The sequence below is a fragment of the Sorex fumeus genome, unplaced genomic scaffold (genome assembly GCF_029834395.1).
Source record: "Sorex fumeus unplaced genomic scaffold, SorFum_2.1 ptg000128l, whole genome shotgun sequence".
NCBI classification, from domain to species: Eukaryota; Metazoa; Chordata; class Mammalia; order Eulipotyphla; family Soricidae; genus Sorex; species Sorex fumeus.
In genome coordinates, this window is record NW_026606185.1 from 21,134,804 (window position 1) to 21,147,040 (window position 12,237).

General features: G+C 37.6%; 1 protein-coding gene and 1 non-coding gene across 12 annotated transcripts in view; both read left to right on the forward strand.

Moving 5' to 3' along the window:
* The window catches only part of DLGAP1 (DLG associated protein 1), a 511,134-nt gene that overhangs the window by 189,392 nt on the left and 309,505 nt on the right, over nt 1-12,237 (forward strand). For all 11 annotated transcript variants that reach the window (XM_056138347.1, XM_056138349.1, XM_056138348.1 and 8 more), the window contains one exon: nt 9,373-9,587. In XM_056138347.1, the coding sequence (XP_055994322.1) occupies nt 9,373-9,587 (215 nt within the window). The remainder of the gene's footprint in view (nt 1-9,372; nt 9,588-12,237) is intronic.
* On the forward strand, nt 5,379-5,572 carry LOC130045623 (U2 spliceosomal RNA). The gene has a single exon (XR_008795592.1). It is a non-coding gene; the product is annotated as a U2 spliceosomal RNA (small nuclear RNA).

The following is a 12,237-nucleotide window of genomic DNA, read 5'->3' on the forward strand; positions in this document are numbered from 1 at the left end:
GAGTATGTGCTCCCTTTCTGAAATCTACTTATTCATTCACTCAATCAACATACATTCATAAGGAACAGAATGATACTATCAAAAATGTCGGTGTCAGACAAATGTAAACTCCCACTCATTACTATGACTTGGGCAACTTGTTTGAGTTTTTTGAGCCTCAGTTCTCCAGCAGTAAGAGGAACATGTTCATGCTTATTTCATTGAACAGCTGAAAATATTAAAATAGTGTAACTTAGGTGTTACTTCTAGTTCTGAGAGATTATTCCATAAACGTCAATTTTTTTCGTAAATATCAACCCCTTGTCCTCCTTTTATAAATAGTTTTTCTCCTCATATTTACCCTTCCTTAACAAGTCTAAGAAAGAACAGGTGGGTTGACACCCCTCATTCATAGTCCATACCCTCATTTACCTAGAGGCTTTTAGCCGGTATCCTAAGTTTGGGGAAACAGCTTCTGAGAGGTAGTCTTGAAATATACATCTATTAATAACCCCCACCATTTTAGTCACTGTTTTCCCTGACCAAGTTCTCTTTATTTAAAACTACTCAGAGGCTTGAGGTTTTACTCCCAGCCTCTCTGATGAACTAGAACTGACCTACTCCCAGGATTGCTCTGGTCTGTGACAAGATCCATATTCCATTTCAGTTGTTTCTGCTTTCTAAGTGTTTGCATTCCTTTTGTGGCTCTCAGATTTCCCCAAATCTCACGCATTTTCATTACTACATACCTCACCATCAATTCCCCATCCTGAGAAAATCCCCTCTCAAGACTGACTCACACATGCTTCATCTCCAGGCCATTACCTCTCACAGAAAGTCTTCTTCTCCCTGCATTCAGATGTACACAAGTGACCACAGCCTAGCCCAAGGGGGCAGGGGTGGGGGGAGCGCTCAAGCCACAGGGCATTTTCTTTCACTGGAGGCCAGGACAACACCAGTGGTTCTCGGGAACTATTCCTGGCTCTTGTGCTCAGAGTGACCCCTGGCACTGATCAAGGGGGCCATATGTGTGTGAGGGACTTTAACCAGGGTTGTGGTCTCCACAGCCACATGCAAGGTAAGTTGCTTGTCCCCTGTACTATCTCTCCAACTCTGAGAGAGCTTGGAGGTGGGGGAGAGGGTAGTTGGGCTGGGGGATACACAGGACTATTTGAGCTCAGAGGGCTATGTTTGATGCTGAGGATTGAACCTCGGTGGACCAAATGCAAGGCAAGCATTTTAACACCTGTAATAGCTCTCTGGCCCTTGGAATGATGTATTATAAAGTAGGCCTTTGCATGACTGAATATTGTTTCTTTTAACTTGTTTCAAAGCATTCTTTTATTTGAAATTCTTTCGATTTTTTGTCTATTTAATTTTTCCTCCATTCGGACTTTAAAATCTTATGAAGTTGTTACCTACCTATAGATTCTGTATTTAGCTAGCTAAGATTATACCTTTGCTATCTCTCAGGCAGGTCTAGGAAATGTCTCATGTAAAGATCACATGAGACATGGCACAGATTAATGCAAATTACTGATAATTTTATCATTTAGAAATATTTACATTAAGTTCTGTACAGATAGTCCCAGAACACAGCCATTTTGTGTTCTTATTTTTGCACATATTCTTTTAAAAAATTGTTTGATTCAGGTTACCAGTCATTAGGGGGAGGGGCAAGAAGGGAAGGAAGAGACAGACTAGAGTGACATAAGGACAGGGGTGGAAGGTCCTATGAATTGTGGTTATGATGAAGTTTACCAAAACCTGAAATGTTAGCATCTATTGTTAAATTTAGGGCAAAGGATGTGACTGGTGGTAAAGGGAGGAAGGAAGGAAGGAAGGAAGGAAGGAAGGAAGGAAGGAAGGAAGGAAGGGAGGGATACAGAAGAAGAAAGATAGTTTTTTAATTTATTCTAAAGATATTTTTCATATTATAGTATCTTGAATATTAGATACATCACATGATCTGTGGAATTTCAGAGTTTAATTGATGAGATTTCTTTCTTAATGTAACAAAAAATGTTGAGGGTGTTGTATGATGTAGTGGAATTTATAAAATGTAGGAATTTATACCTAGAGGAGAGCTGAAGGAGGATCAAAATAAGAGTGCCACAAAAGTCAGATCAAAGGGATTAAAAACCTCAATATCAGACCTGAATCCATTAGGTACATGGAGGAAAATGTAGGAAGGACCATCAATGATATTGAAGCTAAAGGCATCTTTTAAGGATGAAACACTACTGACCAAGCAAGCAGAAACAAACATAAACAAATGGAACTACATTAAAATAAGAAGCTTCTGCACCTCAAAAGAAATAGTAACCAAACTATAAATAAATAAATAAAATGTTTCCATTGCAACCCCCCCCCAAAAAAGAAACAGTAACCAAAATACGGAGAGAGCCTACGGAATGGGAAAAATTATTTACCCAATACCCATCAGATAAGGTGTTAATATCCAGGATATACAAGACATTAATAGAATTATACAAGAAAAAAAAACCTCCAAATCCATCAAAAATGGGGAGAAGAAATGAACAGAAGCTTCCTCAAAAAAAAGAAGTACAAGTGGTCAATAGGCACATGAAAAAATGCTCTACACCACTAATCATCAGGGAGATGCAAATCAAAACAACAATTCGATATCATTTCACACCACAGATACTGGCACACATTAAAAAGAACAAGAACAACGAGTGCTGGTGTGGGTGGGGAGAAAGGGGCTCTTTTTCACTGTTGGTGGGAATGCTGACTGGTACAGCCTTTCTGGAAAACTATATGGGCATTTCTCCAAAAACTAGAAGTTGAGCTTCCCTATGACCCAGCAATACCAAACTGGGAATATATCCCAAGGCTGCAAAAAAAGCACAGTAGAAATGACATCTGCACCTGTATGTTCATTGCAGTACTGTTCAACAAAAACCAGAATCTGAAAACAACATGAGTGCCCAAGAACAGATGACCGGTTAAAGAAACTTTGGTACATCTATACAATTGAATATTATGCAGCTGTTAGGAAAGATGAAGTCATGAAATTTTCTCATAAGTGGATGGACATGTGGAGTATCATGCTAAGTGAAATGAGTCAGAAAGACGGACAGACATAGAAGGACTGCACTCATTTGTGAAATTTAAAATAACGTAATGTGAGACTAACACCCAAGGACAGTAGAGACAAGGGCCAGGAAGATTGCTCCACAGTTGGAAGCCTGACTCATGAGCTCAGGGAGAAGAAAATCTGGTACAGAGAAGAAATAAATAAGTCAATGCTGGTTGGAGGAATCTCTCGGGATGGGAAATCTGTGCTGAAAGTAGAGGAAGGACCAAACATGATGGCCTCTCACTATCTGTATTGCAAACTATAATGTCCCCAAATAGAGAGAGAGTAAGGCAGAAATTGTCTGCCATAGAGGCAGGGGAAGGCATAGGATAGGGGGAAGGATCCTGGGGACAATGGGACAATGGTGGTGAGAAATGTGCACTGGTGGAGAGATGGATGTTTGATCATTGTATAACTGAAACTCAAATATTAAAGTTTTGTAACTGTATCTCACAGTGCTTCAATTTAAAAAAAAGTGCCAGACCAGGTAAATTGCCAAAATAGTCGAGTACATGCATGGCAGGAACCCCAATTTGATCCCCAACTCCACATGGTCATCCTCCAAGCACTGCCCCCTTAAATCACTACCCTCAAATCAAGCACTGAGCCAAGTATAGTAGCCTCTTTTGCCTACAAGTGTGTCTCCTCCCACAGGTATGCCTTGTCTGTTGAAATGGAAACTCTTGATCAAAAAGAGTATCGGACTACCACCATCCCCCAAAATAAAAACATATTTGAGACATTCAAATGTAATTGTTGAATAAATTAAATTGTCTTCAAAGGTCCCCAGTGGAAAAAATCTTTCAAAGACCCCTGTAACTCATTCTAGCTTTAGATCAGGCTTAGGTCCATTGAAACTATACATTTTAACCCTTACAATTGAAAACCATTCATAGCCAATGCATAGTGAATGAGCTATGTGCCAATATCACTAAATTATTGGTATGTATAGCAAGCTGAATTTAGTTATAGTTTGAGTTATAGTTTGCTGAAATCATGGATACTTGCTTTATAAGGGAACCAGTTAAGGCTGGCCCGTAGGTAGGAGGAAGCTTTGGGAGTGCTCATTCAGTCTTTAAGGATGACCAGAATTTGGGTTTTTCAAGCTCCTATGCATTCTGGAGCTCACCTATAGATTCTCTTCTTTGACATTCCTTTTGCACAGAGCTCTCTGACCTTACTGATATATTTGTTTTTAAAGCTTTAATTACTCTAAACTTATTCTTACCCAAAAATTTTGCATTGGCTGAACCTTTTGCCTGGGATATCTTAAAGATTGTGCCTCCAGGCACCATTTCTCTCCTTGCTCGTGGCTTCTCTGAGGAACAAGTTAAAGAAATCCCCCTACAATCACTTTGTCACAGTGCCCTATTTTTTAATGGCATATTAAATTCCTGAAATTGGGACAAAGAAATAGTACAGCAGGTAACGAATTTGCTTTGCATGCATTCAACTAGATTTGATCCCCAGCACCAAACAGGGTCCCCCAACCCCTGCCAGAACAGATTGCTGAGTTCAAAGCCAGAAGCAAGCACTAAGCACTTCCACGTATGACCCAAAATTCAAAATAAAATATGTAATTCCTGCAAGAATCTTGTGTATTCACACATAATCTTGACAATCATCTGTCTCTTCCTGCTCTATTTCCTGTTAGTTCCATAGCATGGGATCAGTGTTAGCATTTATATTTCATGTTGCTTATTTCTGACACCCATACCATAACTGGAAAATAGCAAGCAAAACGTACTTGCAGATATGAAGGGAGGGAGAAGAGCAACAAGGAGAAAGACAAAGAGAGAGAGAAAATACAAGCATTTCATTAGTCTGTGCTGTATTGTCACCTATTCTGCAATGAACACAATAGCTGCTATTAGCACGGCCCATCTTTCAGTGCCCGTGATGCTATTTCAGTGCAGCAAACGTGTATCTATACTGAAACTAGAGGATGATCATACTTGGTTATGGTCATTCTCAGTTAAGAGGTAAGTTTTCTGAACTTTTAAATAACAGTATGGGGCTGGAGTGATAGCACAGTGGGTAGGACATTTGCCTTGCACGTGGCCAACTCAGGTTCCATTCCCGCATCCTATATGGCCCCCCGGGGCACCGCCTGGAGTAATTCCTGAGTGCATGAGCCAGGAGTAACCCCTGTGCATCCCTGTGCATCGCCGGATGTGACCCAAAAAGAAAAAAAAATGACAGTATTTGGTTTAAGTTATAGACTGGCTATACCTAAAATAGAAAAATGTGCACACTATCTTAATTTGTAATCAAAAATAAAGCTTTTAATTGTAACTTCACTTCTCAGCCTTTTGGCTAAGATCAAGTGTAGCTTCAATGCTTAAACATAACTTAAGAAAAATGTCCTCTTTTTGTGTAATACATAAATTTTATTATTTTGAGGTTTTTATTATACCCTTAACAGTTTTTTTTTTCCTCAGCTGGTAAAGACAAGGAGGACATCTGGACAAGTGCCCAAGCTGACTTTCTATCTGCTCTAGGTTATCTTCCTTCCTTCCTCCCTTCCTCCCTTCCTCCCTTCCTCCCTTCCTCCCTTCCTCCCTTCCTCCCTTCCTTCCTTCCTTCCTTCCTTCCTTCCTTCCTTCCTTCCTTCCTTCCTTCCTTCCTTCCTAGTATGGATTATAACACTATATAATTTTGAATTCAAATGTGTACCTCTTCAACTGTGTATGTTCTCCCTACTCACCAAATTACCAACCACAGTCCACTGGGCTGGCTACATAATCTTTTACATAATTAGATTTTGTACATAATCTTTTAGTTCCCTTTCTTCTCAAAAATTCCATACCTTTAAACTTCTAGGACCAGTTAAAAATATGACTTTTGCAGATAGCTGAAAAGCCCATTTAAAAAAATATATCCCCAGATCTCATAATAGTAGCTGCAGTCATGCCACTCTCCTTTCCAATCAAAAAGCAGTAACATTAAGGGATCCAAACTCCCGTCTTTGAAAATTACTTACCTGACACCTGTTTCTTCCTATTATTAATTATTATTATTATCATTAAAATTATTAGGAGAAGCCATCCAGAAGTGCTCAGGGCTTACTTATTCCTGGCTCTGCACTGAGTGATCACTCCTGGTAGAGCTTGGGGGGCTATCTGGAGTACCAAAGATTGAACCTCGGTCAGCCACATGCAAAGCAAGTGCTCTACTCACTATATTATCTCTCCAGCTCTTCCAATATCATTTTGTACATAATCTTTTTGTAGACTTTCTTTAACTAGATAAATCATATATATAAATTTTTGAATTCCATTGTAAGTCACTTCCATAAACTTCATTTGAAATTTTGTTCATTTGAAATGTGTCGCAGTCAAATATGTCCCAGCAAATTCGCTTAGCAGCAGCTCAGCCTGTTTCCAGTGTATGCCCAAGTCTTTGAAGAAATTAACTTTGGAAAAAAATAGAAACAAGAATTTCCCATGTTTAGTTTCATAAGTGTTATGAGTTAATAAGTTAGTCATTAGCCTCTGACTTATTTCAGGGAGCAATACTTGCTGTATATATGTTCTGGGAAATGACAAATGTTGCATGCATCATCACTGACCCTCAGCTGTACCACTTGATTTTTTAAAACGTAATTACCAAGTCAATAATGTTCTGAACAGGATCATATCTTTGCAATGAGTCACCTGCCAATTGAAGGAAACAAAACTATTCCCAATATTTTGCATTTCCCTTAAAAAATAACTCTTGTTACCATGGTGATTTTCATGCTTTTTTAGCTCAGAAAGCAAATGCACTTACTTCATTTCTACCATCATTAATAAACAACGAAGGAATCAGACATGGGGGATTATGAAGGTATCTGGAGACTAAAATTACTTGTTTCTGAAGGTGCCATAGATCAGACCCTAAAAAAGAGAAAATGTCTGATAATGATAAACAACAGGCCCTAGAAGCTTCCAGGTTGCAAGTCTGCCCTTTTGGAAAGCCAATGTAATGAGGGATGGTTTTGTGTTCGGAAACGCTCTGAGTGCTGCCTTTAATGCAGAACTCCTGTAATCAGACCTTTATTAAGTACTTACTGTATGCTTATGCTTCCTTTGTTGTAAAATGGTGGTAGTAATACTACCATCACTCAGTTTTGTAGATTAATAAGTTGACATTTGTATAGCACTTATAACAGCATCTATACATAGGAAGCATAACTTAATTGTTGGCGAAATAAAATAAACTACATAGTGAAGTGTAACAATCGTGGTAGTTTTTACAATTAGAACTTACAAAGCACTGCTTTCAGGTCTCTTAATGCTAGTACCTCCTTAAACTGATGTTTCTATATTAAAAGCTTTCAAATTACATAGATTAATCCATAATTTAAAGAGAAACAAACAGTTCTTTGTTTGTTTGCTTGCTTTTCAGCTTTGAGGGCCACCCACTGGTTCCAGAGCTACTCCAAGCTCAGTGCTGAGGGGAGATGAGGTGGAAATCAGAGGGTCACACAGTGCCAGGGTTAGACTAGACCTCTTGTGCTCCAGTCTGTCAAGATATCTCTCTGGCACAACATTTGTGCTTTTAATTGAACATCTATTCTTAATTCCTATAACCGAGTATGTATAGAAACCTATAGTGTGTATTATTCTGGACAGTTTTCTGGATACCTTAGATTTTAAAATTCTTATCATAATAATCATAAAGCTTATATTAAGTAAAGTATTGTTTCTAGCATTAAACCAAAATGTATTGACCCCTAGAATTTATATGTGCTCTTTTAATAGCTATGTTTTTATGGCAGATTTCTTTAGCAATTTTGAGCAACTTGTTACTTGGGAAATGTAGGAGGAAAAAATATAGTTATGTTGATGAAAGATCTTGTGAACAGATTTCCTGGCAGAGTTTAATGTTAATGATGAAACACTGTAGTATTTGATAAATAAACAGTTAATAGTATCAAAATGCACCTTTTTACTTTCAGGTTGAAAAATCTTACCAATTTCAGGGAGCCCTTGAATTCTTCTCTTCCCTTCCCGCTTTAACTCCTGGTTATAGTCTCTTTAATACATGATAGATTTATGACACTATACATGAAACTTGCTGATGTGGTGATTTGGAGTCATTCACAAACTTATTTATGCTTTATCTTCTCTGTCTATTATAAGTACGTTGAGGGGATATGGTTCCCTAAGCACTACCAGTGGTCACATCTAAGCATAGAGCCAGGGATAATCAGAGACAGGTTTGTTGCCCCCAAACACACCAAAAATTAAATAAAAAGAATGAGCCTTCCTTTGTTTGATACTCCTTTAATTAATTTAAGCCCTATGTAGCACTCTGTGTGCTATAAGCTATTTGTAACTTCTTAAATTTTTACCAAATGTGGGAGGAAAGAGATCTTAGATTAAGTATATGTTGAGGTAAAAAATGTCTAAAAGCAACTCAAGATCACATTATAAGAAACTCTCTAGTGTGTAGTGTAATGCTCTGTTGAACTGAGCGGAAGTGACTCTTTGAAAGAAGGAAGGTCAGTGTACCCAGAGTATTATCTTGTGTTGTATCTACAATTAAGGGTGTAGAGTAGAATCTAGCAGAGTAAGAAGAAAAGAACAATTCAGTACCCCGGTAAATAAACAATTTATTCAGAGGTGATGTGTTGTGTATTATGTAAAACCAAAATTAAAAAAAAAAATTAGATGAAGAAAAAAATCACTCACTTTTCTTGGGAGATTATTAGAAAGCATTAAAGAATGCTTCAGGTAAATCTATGGAGGCTGAATTCAAATTAAAAGGGGTTTAGAAAGAATAGACGATTGAAAAGCGAATGTAGCTAGCATAGAAGACTGGTTTAGAAAAAAGAGGGAATGAAAAATGGAAGTGGCAGGGGAGAGGTAGATAAAACAGAAACATTTTTAATTTAGAATAATTATTAAAAGTAAATTATTGAAAGAGCTCAAATAAAACTGTTCTCCTTTCCAATGGCATTTTCATGCTTGACTCAATTAGTTGCAGCAAGAGAAAACTGAGAAATATAATTGAATCAGAGCCAATCATGTTTTATTTTTCTAATACACAAGCTGTTTTAAAGATTGAGACACAGATATGCGTTTTATTATAAAATATTTCCAATCTCATAATAGCAAAGTGCTATTATTGAAAACTTAATGTGAAAAGTTTTAGATAAATGTCTGTATTGTCCATACTCAGGGTTGTACCCCACACACACATACACATTAAAAAAATAAAAAGAAAAGAGAGAGAAGGAGAAAAAAAGAAAAGAAATTGCAGCATTTTATTTAAAATAAATTACTGGTTTTGTGTCTGACTAGGTTCCTCAAGATGACTGGGCAGGATATACCCCTAGAGGTAAAGATGATGAAATTCCCTGCCGAAGAATGCGGAGTGGCAGCTACATCAAGGCCATGGGAGATGAAGACAGTGGGGACTCGGACTCAAGTCCCAAGCCTTCTCCCAAAGTTGCTGCAAGAAGAGAAAGCTATCTCAAAGCTACTCAGCCATCCCTTACAGAACTCACCACACTCAAGTAAGTGTTCCCAACACTACTTTTGGTAGTCCATCTCCTTGTTCTGTCACCTAGGTTCAGATTGTGTGACTTCTAGAGTAAATGGGGCAGAAAACATTTGATGGATGGAGCAGTGCGGTACATGCTACAGCCTGCTGATATAGACACAGAGTCTGACTTGATTCTCTCAGTGCCTTCAGACATCTGGGGAGCCAGGTATATGCTGCATAAATCATAAGCTGGACACCTTGCCCCTCTACCAATGTCCAAGAAGGGTTTGAAATAATCCAGAAAGGCTTCTGAAAAGAAGTAAATTTCTGTCAAAGAAAAGAACTATGTATCCAGCTCTTGAACATTGGTTTAACCACTAAATCTATAGTGTAACTCTTCCTTTACATATCCTTAAAGTTTTCATAAAATAGAGAAGATTGTTGAGTAGAAATTTACTAATGTTATTATGCTTTAAAATTGGGTGATATGTGAAATATTTAATGCATTTAAATCTGAACATAATGTACATTTAATATAAGATACAATAGTTGTTTTATAAATGATTTTAATGGTTGTTTTGAAAAATATTATTTAAGTAGTCCAAACCACAATCTGTGATATTTATAACAGAGACAAAATTACAAAAGAAACTTTTGAAATTATTTTCAGCAGGACTTCATATGATTTTTAATACTGTTTATGGAAGTAAACAGATCCTTATAACATGTGAATGCCTATTTGAACCTAAAATATATATTACAGGTGAAGAGTATTTTTAAGTGGCTTTGATTCTACATTTTTAGGAAATACTTATTAGTATTCATGCATTCCTATTACAAAATAAATCAGAAAATAAAACAATGCCATGAAGCTAAAGTAAATCAGTTAGATTATTAACCCAGAACACTAGAAAACAACTGACTATTCTTTGGTGGAAATTTATTTAAGTAGAAAATTCAATTATACTAGAAAGAAGTGATTGGATAGAATTAGAGAGTATTATGCTAAGTGCAGTGAGTCAGAAAATAAAAGCTAAATACCAGATGATCTTGCTCATATGTGGAATATAAAGAAACAAAGAAAGGGAATCGACAATCTTCAATGTGGGAAGGGAAAAAATCCTGAGACATGACCTAGAACTGGGAACAGAGGGAACTAGGTTTTGGGGGGCAGACAGAGGGAAAGGGCCTGTGGGATAATGGTGGTGGGACCTTGAAATGGTAGTGAAGGGATTGCTGTAGTAGCTCTTCATTGTATTCTACTGTTGACTTTAATAGTAGTATAAACTGTGCTACCTTGTTTAAAAAATAAACTTAAAAACCATTAGGAAGGTTATATTTTGAAAGTGTTCTTACCATAATAAAAATAAATAAATTATAAAATGGTCCAAAAAAGAAAAAAAGAGAGAAGTGGATCTCGGGACCTTTTTCAAGGGATTATGTAGAATGAGTCTAGCAAACGTTAATACTAATGACATTGGTAATGTAGGGAAAACTGTTCCTTCTTTTCTTTGACTTCCATTGTCACGTCCTTTTTCCCTTTATGACTACATGCAATAGTTTCTGTGGGCTGCACAAATTGCTTGGTATCTTCCAGTTCTGGGAGCAAGAAATTTATAACCAAAGTGTCGACAGAACCATGTTTGTTCTGGAACCTCTAAAGAATCACCTTTCTTTTCCAGCTCCTACCTTCCAGTTGTGACTGGAAGTCCTTGCCATTTATTCTTTGAGTTGCAACCACAATAGTTTGATCTTTGATTCAGAAGGCAGAATTGGCAAAGGACTTTGTCCCTTCTGTGTATTCACATGCTTGTCTTCTTGTGATGTCGGTCATATTGGACTATGATCCTCCCTGATGACCTCATTTTACCTTCATTAGACTTAAAAAAAATTCCATGTAAGATGACATTCACAGATATAAGGGAATAGGATTTCAACATATCAATGTAGGGACACAATCTAATCCATAATATTACACACAAGATAAAAGTTGATCATAAATATGAAAAATGGACACAGGTCTTCATTGCAATTAGGCATATCTCATTGTCACTGTCACTGTCCCTGTCCTCCCATTGTTCATCAATTTGCTCAAGTGGGCACCAGTAATGTTTCACAATAAATTGTGAGACTTGTTACTGTTTTTTTGGCATATCGAATATGTCACGGGGAGCTTGCCAGGCTTTGCCATGCAGGCCAGATACTCTCGGTAACTTGCCAGGCTCTTCGAGAGGGGTGGAGGAATCAAACCTGGGTCAGCCTTGTGCAAGGCAAATGCCCTACCCGCTGTGCTATCGCTCCAGCCCAGCATATCTCACAGAAGATAAGTTAAATAGATTCTGTATGGGAAGAACCGGATTTTTGATAAAAGCAGTAGGACAAGATAGTTGAAATGCAAGTTCCTAAAGAACATTTTTCAGATATTTTCTATGAATTTTATCTCATTCAGCTAGAGATATTAATAGGTATTTATACCCATGGTATTAATTGGCACCTTCCAGAAGTAACAGAGGGCATTCTTTTGGAAAGTCATTCAGACCTTCAAGGTATCAGTTTCTACATATGGAAATCAAGTCATGGGATTTCTTAACATTTACAGTCCCAGGGCTGGAGCAATAGTACAGTGGGTAGGGCGGTTGGCCTTGCACGTAGCTGACCGGATTCAATCCCCGGTGTCCCAT